The sequence below is a fragment of the Stegostoma tigrinum genome, chromosome 7 (assembly GCF_030684315.1).
Source record: "Stegostoma tigrinum isolate sSteTig4 chromosome 7, sSteTig4.hap1, whole genome shotgun sequence".
Lineage (NCBI taxonomy): Eukaryota > Metazoa > Chordata > Chondrichthyes > Orectolobiformes > Stegostomatidae > Stegostoma > Stegostoma tigrinum.
The window spans coordinates 4,674,698-4,696,888 of NC_081360.1; the positions used below are offsets into that span (position 1 = coordinate 4,674,698).

The 22,191-nt window shown below is 44.1% G+C and overlaps 1 protein-coding gene across 2 annotated transcripts in view; it reads right to left on the reverse strand.

Moving 5' to 3' along the window:
* cps1 (carbamoyl-phosphate synthase 1, mitochondrial) overlaps positions 1-22,191 on the reverse strand; it is a 217,527-nt gene that overhangs the window by 12,611 nt on the left and 182,725 nt on the right. For both annotated transcript variants that reach the window (XM_048534767.2, XM_048534769.2), the window contains exons 28-33: positions 21,217-21,292; positions 19,901-19,978; positions 17,506-17,613; positions 8,093-8,182; positions 6,659-6,829; positions 18-92 (exon numbers count right to left, since the gene is read on the reverse strand). In XM_048534767.2, the coding sequence (XP_048390724.1) occupies positions 18-92; positions 6,659-6,829; positions 8,093-8,182; positions 17,506-17,613; positions 19,901-19,978; positions 21,217-21,292 (598 nt within the window). The remainder of the gene's footprint in view (positions 1-17; positions 93-6,658; positions 6,830-8,092; positions 8,183-17,505; positions 17,614-19,900; positions 19,979-21,216; positions 21,293-22,191) is intronic.

Below are 22,191 nucleotides of genomic sequence, written 5' to 3' on the forward strand. Positions count from 1 at the left end.
GTTAAAAGTACAGGTACCTCTCCAGTTGATGCCATCTCACAGCGTAGAATTGGGTCTGCATCCCTGAGTCGTGGCCAAGAAAACATGGGAGCCTGCAAGTGACCAAATGAAGCTTAAAATAGCTGCATTCATGGAGTTCAGAAACAGTTCACTAGTAGGATCTTAGTGCAGCACACATACAGCACGGATACCGATGGTTTCACTGTTAGTGAATAACAGCACCCACTACTGATAAAACGTGAACTCACCATGTTCATTTTCCCAACTTCTACCCACAATCTTCCAGCAATGGCCTCAGACACTTGATTGTTATTGCAGAGGCCTAGGTAATGTTTTGGGGATCTGGGTTCACAACCTACCACAGCAGATGGGGGAAATTTGAATTCAATGACAGTCTGGAACTTAGACTCTACTGATGAGCCTTCTGCAGAAATCAGGGATGAGATGCTACCAGTTTAAGATAAGAGGGGAAAGAATACATGGGAACCTGAGGGGCAACTTTTTTACACTAAGAGTGGTATGCATATAGATGAGCTGCCAGCAAAAGTGGTCAAGGCGGGTACATTAACAATGTTTAAAAGGCATTTGGACAAATACATGGATAGGAAAGATTTAGAAATATATGGGCCAGGTCCAAGGAAATGGGATTAGCGTGCATGGAAATTTTGGTCATTATGGACCATTTTAGGCCAAAGGGTATCTCCGTGCTGTAGGACTCTATGACCACGAATCTGTTTGCAACTGTTGGAAAAACACTCATCTGGTTTACTAATTTTCTTTAGGGAAATCACTCAATTACAGCCATCCTGCCCTACATGTGACTCTGGACCCACCAGCAATGTGTTGATACTTACGGGCAATTAGGGATGGGCAATAAATGCTGGCCTAGCCAGCAACGGCCTCATCCCATGAATGAATAAAAAAACCTTTCAATTTGACATAAAGTGACTCATTTTAATTCTGCTTTGAATAAAGCTTGAGGTGATGGCATATAATTTATCTGTCAGATTCCTGGTGGTCAGGGCCTGCTCAGGAGAGAAAGAGGCCTGTTTTCCGAGCTGTGGTTAGAGGCACACACCAACGTGAACCTGGCTCTCTGTGGGGCAGGCTGATTCTTGTTCCGAAACTTATACCTGAATTCCAATGAAAATCCCTTTCTGAGGTAATTTGAAGACTGTGGATAGGATTGCCTTCAGGAATGCAGAGTAAATATTGGGCCCGAAGCAAGCAACCTGTTAAAACAGAAGCATTGTTCTGCCTTTGAAACATTTGAACAACTTTCCTGACTGCTGCATCACAGCTACTATTCTGCTCTTCCTTGTTCATCTCACACTGATGTGGAGACCTGTCCCCACACTTAACACTCCAACAGCAGAAACCTTTTAATAAAACAGATGCAGCAACATATCATCAAGACACTTGGAAATATTAGAGTAAGCTATCTACTATTATAAAAGAAAATTGCAGGAGATTTTTTTTAAGACATTCTAAAAGTAAGAAATAGGCATGAGTGAACACTAGACCACTGGAAAATTAGGCTGACAAAGTATAGAACATAGAACATTACAGCACAGTACAGGCCCTTCGGCCCTCGATGTTGTGCCAACCTGTTATACCGATCTCAAGCCCCATCTAAACTACACTATTCCATGTACGTCCATATGCTTATCCAATGACGGCTTAAATGTACCTAAAGTTGGCGAATCTACTACCGTTGCAGGCAAAGCGTTCCATTCCCTTACTACTCTCCGAGTAAAGAAACTACCTCTGACATCTGTCCTATATCTTTCACCCCTCAATTTAAAGCTATGCCCCCTCATGCTCGCCGTCACCATCCTAGGAAAAAGGCTGTCCCTATCCACCCTGTTGAACCCTCTGATTATTTTATATGTTTCAATTAAGTCACCTCTCAACCTTCTTCTCTCTAATGAAAACAGCCTCAAGTCATTCAGCCTTCCCTCGTAAGACCTTCCCCCCCATACCAGGCAACATCCTAGTAAATCTCCTCTGCATCCTTTCCAAAGCTTCCACATCCTTCTTATAATGCAGTGACCAGAACTGTACACAATACTCCAAGTGCGGCCGCACCAGAGTTTTGTACAGCTACACCATAACCTCTTGGTTCTGGAACTCGATCCCTCTATTAATAAAAGCTAAAACACTGTACGCCTTCTTAACAGCCCTGTCAACCTGGGTGGCAACTTTCAAGGATCTGTGTACATGGACACCGAGATCTCTCTGCTCATCGACACTACTAAGAATCTTACCATTAGCCCTGTACTTTGCCTTCCGGTTACTCCTACCAAAGTGCATCACCTCACACTTGTCTGCAATAAACTCCATTTGCCATCTCTCAGCCCAGCTCTGCAGCTTATCTACGTCTCTCTGCAACCTACAACATCCTTCGTCACTATCCACGACTCCACCGACCTTAGTGTCGTCTGCAAATTTACTAACCCAATCTTCTACGCCCTCATCCAGATCATTTATAAAAATGACAAACAGCTGTGGACCCAACACTGACCTTTGCGGTACACCACTAGTAACTGGTCTCCAGGATGAACATTTCCCATCAACTACCACCCTCTGTCTTCTTTCAGCAAGCCAAGTTCCGATCCAAACTGCTATATCTCCCACAATTCCATTCCTCCGCATTTTGTATAATACCCTATTGTGGGGAACCTTACCAAACGCCTTGCTGAAATCCATATACACCACATCAACCGGTTTATTCTCATCTACCTGTTTGGTCACCTTCTCAAAGAACTCAATAAGGTTTGTGAGGCACGACCTTCCCTTCACAAAACCGTGCTGACTATCCCTAATCAATTTACTCTTTTCTAGATGATTATAAATCCTATCCCTTATAACCTTTTCCAACACTTTACCAACAACTGAGGTAAGGCTCACTGGACTATAATTACCAGGGTTGTCTCTACTCCCCTTCTTGAACAGGGGAACCACATTTGCTAAGCTCCGGTCATCTGGCACTATTCCTGTAGACAATGATGAGTTAAAGATCAATGCCAAAGGCTCGGCAATCTCCTCCCTGGCTTCCCAGAAGATCCAAGGATAAATCTCATCCGGCCCAGGGAACTTATCTATCTTCACCCTCTGAAGGATTTCTAATATCTCTTCCTTGTGAGCCTCAATCCCACCTAGTCTAGTAGCCTGTATCTCCATATTCTCCTCGACAACATTGTCGCTTTCTAGAGTGAATACTGTTCAAAAATATTCATTTAGCGCTTCCCCTATCTCATCTGACTCCACATACAACTTACCACTACTATCCTTGCTTGGGCCTAATCTTATTTTGTCATTCTTTTATTCCTTAAATACCTATAGAAACTCTTAGGGTTTACCCTGATCCTACCCGCCAACAACTTCTCATGTCTCCTCCTGGCTCTTCTGAGCTCTCTCTTTAGGTCTTTCCGGCCTACCTCGTAGCCCTCAAGTGCCCTAACTGAGCCTTCACATCTCATCCTAACATAAGCCACCTTCTTCCTCTTGACCAGAGATTCCACCTCCTTCGTGAACCACGACTCCCGCCCTCTACAGCTTCTTCCCTGCCTGACAGGTACACACTTATCTAGGACACACAGGAGCTTTTCTTTGAATAAGCTCCACATTTCTAATGTGCCCATCCCCTGCAGTTTCCTTTCCCATCCTATGCTCCCTAAATCTTGCCTAATCTCATCATAATTGCCTTTCCCCCAGCTATAACTCTTGCCCAGTGGTATACACCTATCCCTTTCCATCACTAAAGTAAACATAACTGAATTGTGATCGCTATCACCAAAGTGCTCACCTACTTCCAAATCTAACACCTGGCCAGCTCATTACCCAGTACCAAATCTAATGTGGCTTCACCCCTTGTGGCCTATCTACATACTGTGTCAGGAAGCCCTCCTGCACACACTGGACAAAAACTGACCCATCTATAGTACTTGAACTATAGTGTTCCCAGTCAATATTTGGAAAGTTGAAGTCCCCCATGACAACTACCCTATCTCTCTCACTCCTGTCGAGAATCATTTTTGATATCCTTTCCTCTACGTCTCTGGAACTATTCGGAGGCCTGTAGAAAACTCCCAACAGGGTGACCTCTCCTTTCCTTTTTCTAACCTCAGCCCATACTACCTCAGTTGACGAGTCCCCAAACATCTTTTCTGCAATGGAAACAAAGAAATGGTGGAGGAACCAAAAAGATACTTTGTATTATTTTTCACAGCTGAAGATACGAGCAGCATACCAGAATGTCAAAGCAGTCAGGGGGCAGAGGTATGTGTGGTGGCCATCCTTAAGGAGAAGATGTTAGAGAAGCTGAAAGGTTTGAAACTAGATAAACCCACACAGTCCAGATGGGCCACACCCCAAAGTCCTGAAGGAGACAGCTCTGGAAATGGAACAGATATTGGTGGTATTTGTTCAGGAATCACTGGAGTCAGTGAGGTCCCAGAGGACTGGAAAGTGGCAAATGTAACAACCTTGTTTTAGAAGGGAGGGAAGCAGAAAACCGGACAATATAGGCCAGTTTGCCTGTTCTCAATCATTCGTAAGATTTTAGAGTCTGTTGTTAAGGATGAAATTGCAGAGTATTTGGAAGTTCATGGTAAACTAGGTTGGAATTGGCAAGGCTTTGTCAAGGGAAGGTCATGCCTGATAAATCTCTCTGAGTTCTTTAAGGAGGTAATAAGCAATTAGACAAAGGAGAACCAGTGGTTGTGATCTATTTGAATTTTCAGACCTTCGACAAGACGCCAAACCGAAGGTTGCTAAATAAGAGCCCTTGGTAATAGAGGCAATATACTGACACGAATACACATTGGCTGACTGGCAAAAGGCAGACGGTAAGGAAACGGGGTCTTTTTCTGGAGGGCAGCTATGACTAGTGGAGTTCTTCAGGGATACATGTTGAGACCACAACTTGGACAGGCCATGAGAGTGGGGAAAAGAAGTGGTAGATGGCATACAGTGTAGGAAACTGAGGTTATGTACTTTCGTAGGAAGAATACAGGCATAGACTATTTTATAAATGAGGAAAGGCTTCTGAAATCTAAAGCACAAAGGGACTTGGGAGTCCTAGTACAGGATTTTCTTGAGGTTAACATGCATGTTTATTTCGTAGTTAGGAAAGCAAACACAATGTTAACATTCGTTTCAAAAGGGCTAGCACTGTTGCCTCACAGTGCCAGGTACTCGGGTTTGAGTTCAGCATTTGGGCAACTGTGTGGAGTTTGCACATTCTCCCCCTTGTCTGCGTGGGTTTCCTGTGGGTGCTCCAGTTTCCTCCCACAGTCCAAAGATTACAGGCTAGGTGGATTGGCCATGTTAAATTTCCCGTAGTGCCGAGGGATGTTTGGGATAGACATGGGAAATTAGGGAAACGGTTCTGGGTGGGATGCTCTTCTGGGGAGGTGTGGGCATGTTGGGCCAAATGGCCTGTTTCCACACTGTAGGGATTCTATGATCTTCTGTGATCCATGAAAAGACCAGAAAGATGTGTTGTTCAGGTTGAATAAAGCCCTTGTCAAACTGCATTTGGAATACTGTAAGCAGCTTTGGACCGTATATCCAAGGAAGGATGTGCTGGTGTTGCAAGGGGTCCAGAGGAGCATCACAAGAATGATCCTGGGATGAAAAGGCTTGTCATGTGAAGAGTAGTTGAGGACTCTGGGTCTGTACTTGATGGAATTTGAAATGAAGGGAGATCTAATTGAAACTTACAGAATACTGAGAAGCTTGGATTGAGTGGATACAGAGAAGATGTTTCCACTGTTATGAGAAATTAGGCCCAAGGGCATAGCCTCAGGGTGAAGGGATGACCCTTTAGAACTGCGGTGAGGAGCCAGAGAGTGGTGATCTGTGGAACTCATTGCCACAGAAAACTGTGGAGGCCAAGTCTTGAGTATATTTAAGACAAAACTAGATGGGTTCTTGACTAGTAAGGGGACCAAGGGTTACATGGAGGACAGAAGAATGAGGCTGAGAAACACATCAACCATGATCAAATTGGACAGCAAGCTGAATGGCATAATTCTGCTCCTCTATATTATGTTCTCATGGCGATGCAATTGTACGGATCTCGATTTTGTAGTCTGTGTCTATCACCTGCTTAAAAAACCTTGCCCATTGCATTGATTGACAAATTGTACTTAAAATTTCCTTTTCACACACTTGAGGGGTGCTCGATGCACAAACACACATCACACAGTTTGGGACGATGACTGTTAGGCTTCATCGGAATCTTACAGGAAGGGGATGGGGGCAGATGTTGAGAGTTCATTCTAGAAATCAATGCTGAATCAATTCAAAGAGAAGAGGTTAGGGTTCCCTGTGCTGGGACTCCAGCTGTGGCATTCAATTGTCAAGATCAGCTGAATGGGAAATGTAGACTAGAAAAATTAAACTGCACAGACAGCAACAAGGAGCATTGAATCTGATAAAACCCAGAAATGCCCTTGCACCAATTCAAGCCTGTCACATACCTCAATAAAATATTCCAACAATATACCCTCTTAAATGGCACTATTCTCACTTTAATCTGAACAGCAGCTCAATTGATGAATTGCACATCGCAGGGAGTGATTCTCCACTAGAAACACAAGAATCATTATCCTCAACATCACCAGCCCATTCTTGGGATTATTTGCTCTACCTTGATGCCCACATACTCAGTTGGTATGATGGGATTTTCCAACGATGGCAGGGGTGACTCATCCAAACTCTCCCCAATCATCACCCGCGTTGCCACATTGATGAGGTCAACTCCAATGGTCTTTGAGACAAAGGGGCACGACCTGGATGCCCTGAGGTTACATTCGATCACCTGGTCACCAACAGAGATATAGTGAAAATGAAAGCATTCATGGCTTGTCATACAGTTAGCAATCTTGTGTGGACAGCTACAAGTGAACACCACTACCAACTGATCTCCAGTGTGAACAGTGTGTATGAAAAGAGCTCATTTAACGTTATCGACAAACAGTGTGATACAAGCACCTCTGTGTTTCTCAGAAGAACTAATAAACTGAATAGCTTTCTCCACATGTGGGGAATCCTGCAGTGAGTAATTCACTTTCTGACTCACTAAAAGACCCCTAATGCAACAAATAGAATATAACAAGGCACAAGTCAGGACCCTGATGGAATTGTCCTGCTTGTCTGGATGGGTGCAGCTCCAAAACACTCAAGTAGTCTGACACCATCCAGGACAAAGCAGATCACTTAATAGGGCACTACAGTCACTCCCTCCAACACCAACACTAAGTAGCAGTAACGTGTAGTATTTATAAGATGCCCTGCAGAAATTCACGAAGAGTCATTGGACAGCACCTTCCAAACCCACGACCACTTCGTTCTAGAAGGGCCAGGTCAGCAGATACATGGGAACAGTACCACCCACATATTTATCCACTTTGTGTTCATCATGGTATCTCACAAATCTCATCTCAAATCTCCCTCAGGCTTCCTAGATAAATATTGTTCATCTGTAAGGATCTGTCAAATCTAAATCCATTGAACTTGTCTCTGACCTTTGTTTTGTTTTCAGTTCAACTCTTGAGAAGGCCATGTTCCATCCAAGACTCTCTCCAAATGTGAGCTCATCCATAATCCTGCTACTGTTACAATCCCCATGGGGAAGCCATAAACCAAAATAACCAGCTTTATTGAATTAGTACTAAAATTAAGAAACCACCAACAATAAACAGCTTTCTGCAATTGTTTCTTTAGCACAGACTGGAATCAATGTACATTTGACGTGAATGAACATTCACCCACACCCCACCACCTCCATTCACTCAGCCAAACTGCATTCCACATTCATTAGAAGGCCTAAAGTGGGGGCATGTCCTCTCCCTACTTGGCTCTCCTGCATGTCCTCTGACAAGGCAGTATTATCTGCTGTTTACTGGAAAATCTGAGACATGACATACCCAAATGGCAATGAGTAGAATATAACAGGCTGAACAGCCAATTCAAACAAACACCCAGAAAACAAATACAGGAGGAATTGAGGAATGTAGTGGAGTTTCTCTGAGGTTTACCATTCCCATAAAACCAGAGAAACCTGATTTATTAGGCTGCTTACCATCACATCATTCCCCTTCACAAGAAACTGTACATTAAATGGTCCAGAAATCTCAAACGCCCTGGATATCTTTCTGGTTGCAATCTTCACCTAAAAACACAAAGAATTGAAAGGTCGCAGTTAAAAAGTATGCTGATTCATACTGGCTCTGGTATTTCCACTTCTGGTGTTCTTTGTGACTCCAGCATTAATCCAGAAACTGTTAGGTTCTCTAGCCTTCACTCCCTACCCACCTAACATGGACCTTCATTGCCTCCAGGTGAACCCAGTGTCCCTCTCGTCCACCCAACTTTGAGCCCTCATACCCTCATGTAACATCCACACCCACTTGCCCAGTAATTTCATGCATGGATCTTGGAAGCCATACAGAGATTAAAACAATAAACTTCCAACAAAGCAGCGCAGACAGCATGCATTAAATAGTGGAAAGTAACTCCATGAAGCAAATGAAAGGCTTAAACCTCAAATGGTTGATCACTTATAAAAACAAACTTATATCCAGATCCCAAATCAACCACTATTTTTAAACAGCCTCTTTTAACTGTCAATTTGACTTCAGAACCCATCGCTGAAACAGCTGAAATTCAGACTAGCATTCCTAATAACGTAACAATGGCCCATAGGAAATGTCAACAAAGGAAGTGTCAGAATTGATGTCACGCCATCAGTTCAGACTGTTGTTCTCTAACCTGCAGCAGATAACCAGTCAATCTTAACAGTTCAGCAGAGAGATTTTCTTTAACTCTCACCAGTAGCTGCAGCATATAATTTCTTTAGTTAAAGTGCAGGGGATTTCACAAGATTCAAATCTTGACAATCCCATCAACACGACTAGAGTGTCTACATTAATTCCGTCAATAGGTGACTGCAACAGTGCATGAAGCACAGTCTAGTTCCTCTCCTACTAGGAAACTCAGATCTGTAAGAAATGGATTCAGGGCTTCCACTTCACAGTTCACCTGCCATTTTTAAAGGTTTGTGGCATTTTCAAATGGCTGGCTTCCAAATTTCACAAAAAATCTTAGAATTTTCAGGTATTATACTTTAAACTGTCTCCTTAATTTCAAGACAGAATGGACTTGGTGTCTAGAGGATTAGCATTTATTGTGAGACTGATCTTTGGTGCAAGTTCTTATGTAAGGCTGGGGACAGACAGAGAGTGCAATTGAACATGTGGCTACAGAGCTGGTGTAGGAGGGAGGCCTTTAAATATATGGATCATTGGGATGTCTTCTGGTGAAGGTGGAACCTGTACAAGAAGGATGGGTTGCGCCTGAACTGGAGGGGTACCAATATCCTGGGCATGAGGTTTGCTACAGCTTTTCAGGTGGGTTTAAACTAGTTGGCAGGGGATTGGGAACCAGAACAATGGGCCAGTAAGTGCATGGAGTGGGGACAAAAGAGAGACTGAGATATGCATAGTGCAGAGTAAGAGCAGGCAGGAGGAAGTCGGAGGGTTCAGAGGGACTGGAGGTCTGGTGTGCATTTGCTTTAATGCACGAAGTATACCAGGTAAGATAGTTGAACTAAGAGTACAGATACTGCATGGAATTATGATGTTATTGCCACTACAGAGACATGGTTAAAAGACAGACAGGTCTGGCAGCTTAACATCCAGGATACAGCTGTTTTAGGTGGGACAGAAGGGGAAACGTTTGCGGTGGGGAGTTGCATAGTGAATTAGGGATCCTATCACAGCTCTGTTGAAGGAGGACACATCAGAGGGATCTTGCAATGAGGCATTATTGATGGAGCTCAGGAATAGGGACAGTGAAATCACAATGTTAAGAGTTTTCTATTGACCTCCCAACAGCCCACAGGAGACAGAGGAGCAGAGTTGTAGTCAGATACTAGTAAGGTGTGAAATCAACAGGGTAGTTGTGGCAGATGACCTCAACTTTCCTCTTATTAACTGGGACTCACTTCGGGTCGGGGCTTGGATGGATAGCAACTCGTTAGATGTGTCCAGGAGGGCTTTTTGAGACAATATATTGACAATCTAACCAGACAGGAGGTCATATTAGGCTTGCTATTAGAGAACGAGCCAGAGCAGCTAACCGATGTTTCAGTAGGAGAGCATTTTGGGCTTAGTGACCATAACTCCATAAAATTTCGAGTAGTCATGGATGAGGACAAGAGCGGCCCTCAAGTGAAGGTGCTTAGTTGGGCAAGGGTCAATCATTCAAATTGGATACGAACTAGGGAGTGTGGATTGGCTACAGTTATTTAAGAGCAAATCTACATTGGGCATGTGGAAGGCTGTGAAAGAACAATTGATTAATGTGCAGGGCTTGTGTGTCCCTGCAAAACTGAAAGATAGGAATGGCAGGATTCCAGAATCATGGATGAGAAGGAAATTTGTAAGCTTAGTTATAAGGAAATAGGAAACATACCATAGGTCTAGGCAGCTACAAATTGAAGAAGGCCTTGAGGAGTATAAGAGAAATTAGGAAGGAACTTATATGCAGAATTAGGAAGGCTAAAAGGGGCAATGAAATGTTTTTATCAACCAGGGTCAAGGCGAATCCCAAGACTTTTAATGCAAATATTAGAAAAGCAGGGTAGCAAGGGAAAGAGTAGGCCCACTCAAGGACAAAGGAGGAAAGTCATACATAGAGTCACAGGGAGGCTATCAGTATTCACCAAGGAGAAGGACATGACTGATGTTAACACTAATGTGAATATTCTACAAGATATTTAAGGAGGAAGTTTTGGAAATCCTAAATTGCATTAAAGCAGACAAACTCCCAGGGCCAGATGGGATCTATCCCAGGTTACTTGAGGCAAGGGAAGTAGTAGTTGGGGTAATAGCAAGTATCTTCACATTCTCTTTGACCACAGGCAAGGTTCCAGAGGATTGGAGATTAACCAATGTTGTTCCTTTGTTTAAGAAAGGAAGCAGGGATAATCCAGGAAATTATAGGCCAGTGAGCCCGAAGTCTGCAATGGGGAGACTCTTGGAGAAGATACGGAGGGACAAAATATGCGCAAATTTGGAAGAAAATGGACCAGTTAGTGACAGGTAGCACGGTTTAATATGGGGAAGGTCATGTCTCACCAAGCTGATTGAGACCACCTCAAAAAAATTCAAAGATAATTGATGAGGGAAGGACTATATTATGGACTTCAGTAAGGCAGTTTGGTACAAAAACTAAAATCACATGGGATTCAGAATGGGTTGGCTAGATGGATGTAAAACTGGCCTGGTTATAGAAAACCGAGGGTAGCGGTGGAATGGTGTTTTTCAAAATAGAGACCGGTAACTAGCAATATTCAATGGGGATCAGTCTTCGGTCCTCTGTTGTTTGTAGTATATATAAATGATCTGGAATTTAAGCATTTAGAAATTTAAGCAGTGAGCAAATTGCTTGTAAAATAAAAGAGGAATTTGTGAGGGTAGATAAAGAGAAACTACATTTCTGGCCCAAGTAGCTATGCATTTGGGTATGATCAATGTTTTCAAGACAATGCAGACTAAATCTTATTGGTTAACGATCTCAAACTACTGTGGAGGTAAGATGCAGTTAAGTTCAGATCAGTCACAATTTAACGGAATAGATCTGGCTCAAGAGGCTGAAAGATCTACTCTTGTCCCTGTTATAACCTGTCAGTGGATAGAGCAGGAATGCAGTGTTTCATGTTATTGAGAATACTGAGGAGTGAGTCCAGTGACGTGGAGAGGCTTGGGTTTTCCTATGCTGAGCTCAGAGGCATACAAGGAAATCTAAATAATGGTCCATCAAAACCTTTGGGAATTTAAATAAATAAACAGATTAACTAAGTTGACACCATTTCCCCCAAGAGTGTGAATAGTAACTAAATGGCCACAGAGTTAAACAAAATTGGGGGAAGGCTGATTTCAATGTCATTAGATGAGCTCTGGGACTAGGAGCAGCTGCTTGCAGGTAAGTCTACATCTGGAAAGGGGGAGTCTTTTAAAAGCATTATAATGAGAATTCGCGGCTAGCGTATTTTCCTAAGAACGAAGGGCAAGAGTAGCACTTTCAGCGAACCTGGATGTCGAAAGTTTCATAAAGAAAAAGGATGAAGTGTGTGTCAGGTAAGCGCATTAAAACAGGCATGGCCTTTCAAAAGTACATGTTGACTTCTCCTTTCCTCCAGATGCTGCCTGGCTTGTTGCATTCTTCCAGCCTCCTGATTGTCTACCTTGAAAAGTGTAATTTTGGAGGTTGCTTAAAAAGGAAATGGGAGGACAAAGAGGGGCCATGAAATATTTTTGACAGATGGGATCAAGAAAGTCCGAAGGCACTTTAAGTATGTGAAGTGAAAGAGGATTACCAGGGAAAGAGTGGGATCTATTAGAGACCAAAGGGAGTCAGCAGATGTGGATGAGGTCTTATTCACAGAGAAGAAATTCATTGAGGCTGGGGTTGTCAGTTAGGATGGTAAGGTTCTAAAACACATTAAGATTAATAAGGTGTTATTAGATGTTTAGCAGGAATACAGGTGCTTAAATCCCTAGGGCCTGATGAGATGTATCCCAAGCTGCTTGAGGAGGTGAGGAAGGATATTCCTGGGCCCTGGTGGAGACATTTATATTTCGCTGGCCACAGGTGAAGTGCCACATGACTGGGGACAGTTACAGTGTTCATTTGCTCAAGAAAGACAACAGGGACAGGTCATACAATTACAGATTAGTTTATCTGGTGTCAGTGGTAGGGAAATTAGAACATAGAACATAGAACATAGAACAGTACAGCACAGAACAGGCCCTTCAGCCCACAATGTTGTGCCGACCATTGATCCTCATGTATGCACCCTCAAATTTCTGTGACCATATGCATGTCCAGCAGTCTCTTAAATGACCCCAATGACCTTGCTTCCACAACTGCTGCTGGCAACGCATTCCATGCTCTCACAACTCTCTGCGTAAAGAACCTGCCTCTGACATCCCCTCTATACTTTCCACCAACCAGCTTAAAACTATGACCCCTCGTGCTAGCCATTTCTGCCCTGGGAAATAGTCTCTGGCTATCAACTCTATCTATGCCTCTCATTATCTTGTATACCTCAATTAGGTCACCTCTCCTCCTCCTTTTCTCCAATGAAAAGAGACCGAGCTCAGTCAACCTCTCTTCATAAGATAAGCCCTCCAGTCCAGGCAGCATCCTGGTAAACCTCCTCTGAACCCTCTCCAAAGCATCCACATCTTTCCTATAATAGGGCGACCAGAACTGGACGCAGTATTCCAAGTGCGGTCTAACCAAAGTTTTATAGAGCTGCAACAAGATCTCACGACTCTTAAACTCAATCCCCCTGTTAATGAAAGCCAAAACACCATATGCTTTCTTAACAACCCTGTCCACTTGGGTGGCCATTTTAAGGGATCTATGTATCTGCACACCAAGATCCCTCTGTTCCTCCACGCTGCCAAGAATCCTATCCTTAATCCTGTACTCAGCTTTCAAATTCGACCTTCCAAAATGCATCACCTCGCATTTATCCAGGTTGAACTCCATCTGCCACCTCTCAGCCCATCTCTGCATCCTGTCAATGTCCCGCTGCAGCCTACAACAGCCCTCTACACTGTCAACGACACCTCCGACCTTTGTGTCGTCTGCAAACTTGCTGACCCATCCTTCAATTCCCTCGTCCAAGTCATTAATAAAAATTACACACAGTAGAGGCCCAAGGACAGAGCCCTGTGGAACCCCACTCACCACTGACTTCCAGGCAGAATATTTTCCTTCTACTACCACTCGCTGTCTTCTGTTGGCCAGCCAATTCTGTATCCAAGCAGCTAGAGTTCCCCTGTATCCCATTCCTCCTGACCTTCTGAATGAGCCTTCCATGGGGAACCTTATCAAATGCCTTACTGAAGTCCATATACACCACATCCACAGCTCGACCCTCATCAACCTTTCTAGTCACATCCTCAAAAAACTCGATAAGGTTTGTAAGGCATGACCTACCCCTCACAAAGCCGTGTTGACTGTATTTGATCAAGCCATGCTCTTCCAGATGGTCATAAATCTTATCCCTCAGAATCCTTTCTAACACCTTGCAGACGACAGACGTGAGACTTACCGGTCTATAATTGCCGGGGATTTCCCTATTTCCTTTCTTGAAGAGAGGAATTACATTTGACTCTCTCCAGTCCTCAGGTACGACTCCAGTGGAGAGCGAGGATGCAAAGATCTTCGCAAGTGGCGAAGCAATTGCATTTCTCGCTTCCCAAAGCAGCCGAGGACAAATCTGATCCGGGCCTGGCGACTTGTCAATCTTAATGTTTGACAAAATTTTCAGCACATCAGCTTCCTCTATCTCTATCCATTCCAGCATGCACACCTGCTCTTCAAAGGTTTTATTCACTACAAAGTTGGTTTCTTTCGTAAAGACAGAAGCAAAAAACTCATTTAGGGCTTCCCCTACCTCCTCAGGCTCCACACACAAGTTCCCTATGCTATCCCTGATCGGCCCTACTCTTTCTTTGACCATTCTCTTATTCCTCACGTAAGTGTAAAATGCCTTTGTGTTTTCCCGGATTCCTTCTGCCAAGCCTTTCTCGTGCCCCCTCCTGGCTCTCCTCAGACCATTTTTGAGCTCCTTCCTTGCCTGCATGTAATCCTCTCTAGCTGAACTTGACCCTAGCTTCCTCCACCTTATGTAAGCTACCTTCTTCCTTTTCACTAGAAGCTCCACCGCTCTCGTCATCCAAGGTTCCTTAATCTTACCCCTTCTTGCTTGTCTCAGAGGGACATATTTACTCATCACTCCCAACAACTGTTCCTTAAACCATAATATTTAATATTACTGGAAAAAAATTCTAAAGACCAGGATTAATCAATACTTAGAAAAGCAGGGATTGATCAAGTATAGTTAGCATTGATTTGTTAGAAGAAAATCCTGTCTGACTAATTGAGTTTTTTTAAAAAGATGACTAATTATATTGATGAGGGTAGAGTAGTTGATGTCCTTTACATGGGCTCCAGTGCGGCCTTTGATAAGGTCCCACATGGAAGGCTGGCCCAAGAAATAAGAGCCCATGTGATCCAAAGACAGTTGGCAAACTGGATCCAAAATTGGCTTAATAATAGGAGGCAAAGAGTGATAGAATTATAGAATCCCTACAGTGTGGAAACAGGCCCTTTGGCCCAACAAGTCCACACCTGCCCTAGGAGCATCCCACCAATTTTGCATGGCCAATTTACCTAACCTGCACATCTTTGGGCTGTGGGAGGAAACCAGAGCACCCGGAGGAAACCCACGCAGACACAAGGAGAATGCAAACTCCACACAGGCAGCCGGCTGAGGATGGAATCCAATCCGGGTCCCTGGCGCTATGAGGCAGTAGTGCTAAACACTGAGCCACTGTGCAGCCCCACCTCCAATCTTCTGACTGAAAGTAGAGGGCTGCTTCTGTGATTGGAAACCTGTGACCAGCTGTGTACTACAGGCATCAATGCTGGGATCCTTGCTGCTGCTTGTTTTGTAAGTAACAACTTAGATGTGGAAGTAGAAGGTATAATTAGTAAGTTTGAGGATGATGTGAAAATAAGCAGTGTTGTTGACAGTGAGGAGGATGGTCTCAGGCTACTGTCTGATATCAATCAGCCATAAATTGGACAGGGGAATGGCAGATGGTACATAATCCTTGAGTGTGAAGTGATGCATTTTGGGAGGTCCAATAACGGATCGTTATACACAATGAGTGGTATGATATTAGAAAGTTATGATCAATAAAGGGATCTAGGTTACAGGTCAATAGATCCCTGAAGGTGTCAGCACCCGTAAACAGAAGGTGAAAAAGGCATCCAGGATGCTTGCCTTCATTAACATTAGTTAGGCCACAGCTGGAAAACCGTGTGTAATTCTGGCCAACATATTATCAGAAGGATGTGACTGCACTCAAGAGGATGCAGAGGAGATTCACCAGCATATTGTTTGGGTTGAAAAGTTTCAGTTATGAGGACAGGCTTCATAGGCTGGGTTTGTTTTCTCTGGAGCAAAGGAGATTAAGGGACAGGGTAGGGGAGAGGTCTGCTTGAAGAATACAAAATGAGAGGCTTTGACCGAACAGATCATGCAAATCTCCTCCCCAGGGCAGGCATGTCTAAGTTTATGCTAAGGAGCAAGTGTACGAGCATTTAAAATGCCAGAGTATAGTAAGTGATGGATCCGAATGTAGTTTGGTGTTTGTTGTCTGCATAGAAACGATGGGTCAAAGGGTCTATTTCTAAGCCTTATAACTCCACGTCTAACAAGCAAAAGAGTGAAACTGAAGATAAAAAATCTGTTTATTGAATTATGAAGGTGGCAATGAGTGAAAGAATAAGGGGATCATTCAATACTACCCCTCAAAATGGGTGCAGATAAATATTTAAAAAGAGGAATTTATTGGGTTATGGGGAAGTGAACTAGGCAGTGGGACCGGATGCATCACTCTAGACCTAGGGATGCGGGTATGTAGTTCTGTAAAAGTGGCGACACAGACAGGCAGGGTGGCAAAAAAGGTATTTGGCATGCTTGCCTTCATTGGGCAGAGCATTGAGTACAGTAGTTGGGACTTCGTGTTGTGGCTATACATGGTGAGGCCACATTTGGAGTACAATTCTGGTCACACTGCTAGAAGGAGGAATGCTATTAAACTGAAAATGGAGTAAAAAATATTTACAAGGATGTTACTGAGGCTGGAGGGTTTGAGCTATGAGGAGAGGCTGGATTGGCTGCACTTTTTCCCCCATGGAGCATGGCAGCTTAAGGGGCAACCTTCAACCTTATAGAGGTTTATAAAATCATGAGGGGCATAAATGAATGGCCAAGGTATTTTCCCCAGGATAGGGGAGTCTAAAACTAAAGGGTATAGGTTTAAGTTGAACAGGGAAAGATTTAAAAGGGCCCAAGGACCAACATTTTCACACAGAGAGTGGGCCATACATGGAACAAGCTGCCAGAGGAAGTGGTAGAGTTAAATACAATTACAACATTTAAAATACATTTGGACAGGTACATGGATAGGAAAGGTTTGAGCGATATGGACCAAGTGCAAGCAAATAGGACTGATTCAGTTTAGATTAGATTAGATTCCCTACAGTGTGGGAACAGGCCCTTCGGCCCAACAAGTCCACACCGCCCCATGCAGCATCCCAACGAGGCCCATCCGCCTGTAACCCACACACCTCTGAACACTACGAGCAATTTAGCATGGCCAATCCACGTAGCCTGCACATCTTTGGACCGTGGGAGGAAACTGGAGCACCCAGAGGAAACCCATGCAAACAAGGGGAGAATGTGCAAACTCCACACAGGAAGCCTGGTTGGCATGGACAAGTTGGGCTGAAAGACCTGTTTCTATGCTGTATGGCTCTATCGTAGAGCTCACGCAGGTATTGTTTACTCAGCACCCTACTGTCTGTACTGCGTGATTTGCTGATGCTTAGGCTGCTTTTTACCTTCTCCAGGGCTCCTTGGCTGATCGTCTGTGTTGGCAGGATCAGAGTGGCATCTCCTGAATGGACACCTGCATCTTCCACATGTTCAGTGATGGCATGAGCTAGGACCTGGCAAGGGGGACACAAACATATCCAACAATTAGCCGTCAATGGTCAGCCACCAACAACTGGAGCTGCTTTGGAACCTATAAGTTCTGCAAGCTTTTCCACCAATTTGAGAAGAACACCACACCCAAATCCCACACCCAAAACAGGAAAGACCCAGGCTGGGAAAAGATAGGTAAGGAATACAGGTCTTCTGGGCAAGGAATGCACCTGATGGAATGACATACTCCTGAACACATGGCCGCACACAGCAATACAAATAAGGAATAAGAAAAAAGACTCACACTTATACAGCACTTTTCACAACCCCAAATGGTTTACACCCAATGGAGTATTTTCAAATTATTTCTTTACCAATTACTGCCTTTGCCATGATCTAGGAAATTCAAACGGAGCACGGCAAGTACCCATAAATAACACTGTGATAATGAGCAGCTATCGTATCATATTTGGGGCGGCACGGTGGCTCAGTGGTTAGCACTGCAGCCTCACAGCACCAGGGACCCGGGTTCAATTCCAGCCTCAGGCAACTGTCTGTGTGGAGTTTGCACATTCTCCCCGTGTCGGCATGGGTTTCCTCTGGGTCCTCCGGTTTCCTCCCACAGTCCAAAGATGTGCGAGCTAGATGGATTGGCCATGCTAAATTGCCCATAGTGTTCTGGGGTGAGTGGGTTATTAGGGGATGGGTCTGCATGGGATTCTTCAAGGGGTGGTGTGGACTCGTTGGGCCAAAGAGCCTGTTTCCGCACTGTAGGGAATCTAATCAGTTTCGGTAATGTCAATTGATGGTTGAATACTGATCAGGGCAACTACTTGTCAACAAAATAATGTGCCATGGGCATGGAATACATACTGAGGGGGCAGGCACGGCCTCAGTTTAACATCTTGGGAATTTCAAAATCTCTGACAGAATTACAGGATCGTTAATGGGAGCCCAAAGCTTCATGACAGCAATCTGGTGGAACTGACAACAGTTCTAGATCTCCCTCAAACATACCTCATCCACCTTGGTCTTTCTGAAATACCTCTCAATGATCTTTGATCTCCCTCAAATGCCCTTCACCTGTCCTCGAACTCCCTCAAATGTTTATTTGCATCAAATGACAGCTACTTTCCCTTTGGAATGACCAACAGTCTGTTTCCAACCAAGCAACACCACCATCCGCACTTCACCCCCACCCTCCACTTTGCCCTCTCCTTTTAATTCCACCCACATCATCAGCTCCACCCCCACCACAATATGAGCAGCGAGTTCCAGTTTCACTGTGTGCAACAAACACTCTTTCTCACATCCACCCCTGTCCAAAGTCCTGAAACTTGCAACCACTATTCAATGTACCATCAACTAATGGGAACAGCTCTCCTTTATCTACTGTGTCCAAAAATCAGTCATAACCTTGTATACCTATTAATTTGTCTTCAACCCTATTTGTTCCAAAAGAGAACAAAACCACTTCATCAACCAAACATTGCAGCTAAAATATCTCATCCCCATAGCCAATCTGATATCTCCTCTGCACTCTCTCTAGGGCCATCACATTCTCTGAAGTGTGATGACCAGAAATAGAAGCAATAGTCTAGTTGTGTTCTAACAAGAGATAATAGTCCAAGATCCCACATCCTTTGCTAATCACTCTCTCAATATGTCCTTTGCCTTTACAGATTGATGCACATGTGCTCCGGGTGCCCCTGCCCCTGCACACTTTCTGGAACTATGTCATTCAGTCGCTATCACCACTCTTTCATCCTTTGGGCATGACGCCTCACTGATCAAACTGTAACAGGCAGCCAATTTTGCTAGCCTATCAATATTCTGTTGCATTGATTGGCCTTTTCAGTAAATTAACCTGCAGATGGGATTTCCTTCAGACCAATGCTCTTACTGACTTCAGGAGTCCTCATTGTGGGCCGGTGATGACACCTCCCATTAAGACACCCTCATAGTTTTTGAGCTGCTTCAGCATACCCTCCTCCCTCTTCCACTGGGCCTGCCAAGGCTGCAGAATGTCTACTCTCTGATGTGCCCACAGTCCTAGCATCTGGTTTCTCATCTTGGGTAGTATGGTGAGCACAACGAGTGCCTTCAGAGGATTTCACCCCCATGTCCGTGGATCATTGAATGGACCGGTTTTAGAACAACAGGTCACAATGTAGCAATGGTATAGCTACAGTGTCTGGTTTTGCAGCATGTGCACATGAATAAGCTTCTGTACAGTTATGACATGACAAAGACATCTCAGACATGAGGCTACCACATTGAGTTCGGAACACAAACTGAAGCTTGGCTTACCTTTCCCTCCTTGGAGACTGCATCAACCTCAACCTCCCGTGCTCCTTCAACAAATTTGGTGAGGACAACTGGATGTTCCTGCAGCCAATAAAAAATATGGTTCAATTTCAGTACAGTCACATTTACTTCAGGTATTCCAAACATGTGTTTATCATCAGGAATAGCTCTTACGTGCATTGATTAGGACGGTCAACGATGACTGCACAATATTCAGTGCTCTTCAAAACTCCTCAAATACTGAAGCAGTTCATGTCCAAATACCGCAAAGTCTGGACAATATCCAGGCTCAGGCTCACAAGTGGAAAGTAATATTTGTGCTACACAAACACCAGATTATGACCATCTCAGACCAGAGACAATATAACCAACTCCCATTGATATTCAATGATGTTACCATTATTGAATTTCTCCACTAGAAACATCCTAGAGGTTAACATTGACTAGAAAATCAACTGGACTCGTCACATAAATTCAACTGGACTCGTCACATAAATAAAACAGCTACAAGAGCAGTTCAGAGGCTAGGAATCCTGTAGCTAGTAACTCATCAACTGATTCCCCAAAGCCTATCTACTATGTACAAGGCACAAGTCAGAAGTGTGGTGGAACTCTCCCCATTTGCCTGGATGGGTGCAGCTCCAGCAACACTCACGAAGCTTGACGCCATCCATGACAAAGCAGCCCACTTGGCCAGTACTCTGCAAATCAGGGAAAGCAGCTCTCACTAGCTATCTGCTGATGCCCCAAAGCATTTCTTACATTTTAGTGAGATCATCTCTCATTTTCTAGACTCTAGACAGCTGGACTGAAAGCTGTTGTCCTTGGACAGCACACGCATTCTCGGGCAACGGGTTTCATTGCAGCCTCACTCGTTAGATATAGAGACAGGAACAGTGCAAGGTATTCCAGATGTAATCTCACTACAGGACTCCACAACTACAAGTCTTCCTGACTCTTGTACTATACGCTCATGTTGTTTGACTTTCTAGTTCTAATTTCCTGTTAATCATGTAGAAGGGCCTCCATATGCCTCTGTACATTTCTCATAATTTAAATGAAAGTTTAATGTGTATGTGACGTCTGTACCACTAGCTACTCTCCACCTGTGCATATCCCTTGGGACAGTAGATCAGTTTCCCTAAGTAAGTAAAGTTGATAAAAACTTTGTATTTCAAACAAGTGCTTCCCTCTGCAGTCCATCCAAATGGAACAAGATGAGAAATTACTTACTAAATTACTTACTAAATGATAGGCTCACAACAAACAGTGTACTTGCAGCAGAACAAGCCTAGTCAGACAGCCTGAAATGAACGTACCTGGGAGACACGAGCTGCCTCGGCAAGGAATTTCTTCATCTCTGTTGCGTCATGAGCCACATTCATCGCTGAACCACTGAGGGTGACCAGACAAAAGTGTATGACTTTTCAGCAGTGACTAGCTGTCAAACATTATTCACCTGATCAGCCAGAAATCCCCAACACCACCCACACACAAGTTCAGGAAGACACACAGCCTGACACACTCATGCACACAGACACAGGAACCTAACCTCCCAGCCTGGGGAACCCATACAGCCAGCTTAGCTCCAACAACTCAGGAACCTTTATACTATCCCATGCAAAGCGGCCCAGTTTTATTGCCATCACATCCACAAGCATTCACTCCCTCTATCATTGATGCTCAGTAGCAACACCTACAAGATACAGTGACAGACATTCGCCAGAAGTCCTTACACAGCACCTTCTAAATCCATGACCTCTACCATCAAGGACAAAGGCAGCAGATACATGGGAACACCATCACCTACAAGGGTCCTTCCAAGCCACTCACCATCCTGACAAGGAAATGTATTGTCATTCTACTGTGGCTCGGTCAAAATCCTGGAATTTGCTTCCTAAGGGCATTGTAGGGCCACAGTATATAACCTGCAGCAGTTCAAGACGACAGCTCACCATCACCTTGGAATCATAGAATCATACAGTGCAGATGAAACCCTGCAGCCCATTAAGTCTGCACTGCCAAAAATACACACACAACCTATACAAGTCCCACTCTCCTGCACTAAGCTCATAGTCTTGAATGTTATGACATTTCACATGCTCATCCAAGTACTTTTTAAAGGTTGTGTGATTTTCAGCCTCTACTACCCTTCCAGGCATTGTGCTCCAGTCCTCCCCACCTGCTCTGAAGAAAAATCAATTCAAGATGACAGATGGACGGTCCACACAGATGCTGCCAGACCTGTTGAGTTCCTCCAGCAGCAATTTCTGTTTCTATTCCTCTTCAAACTT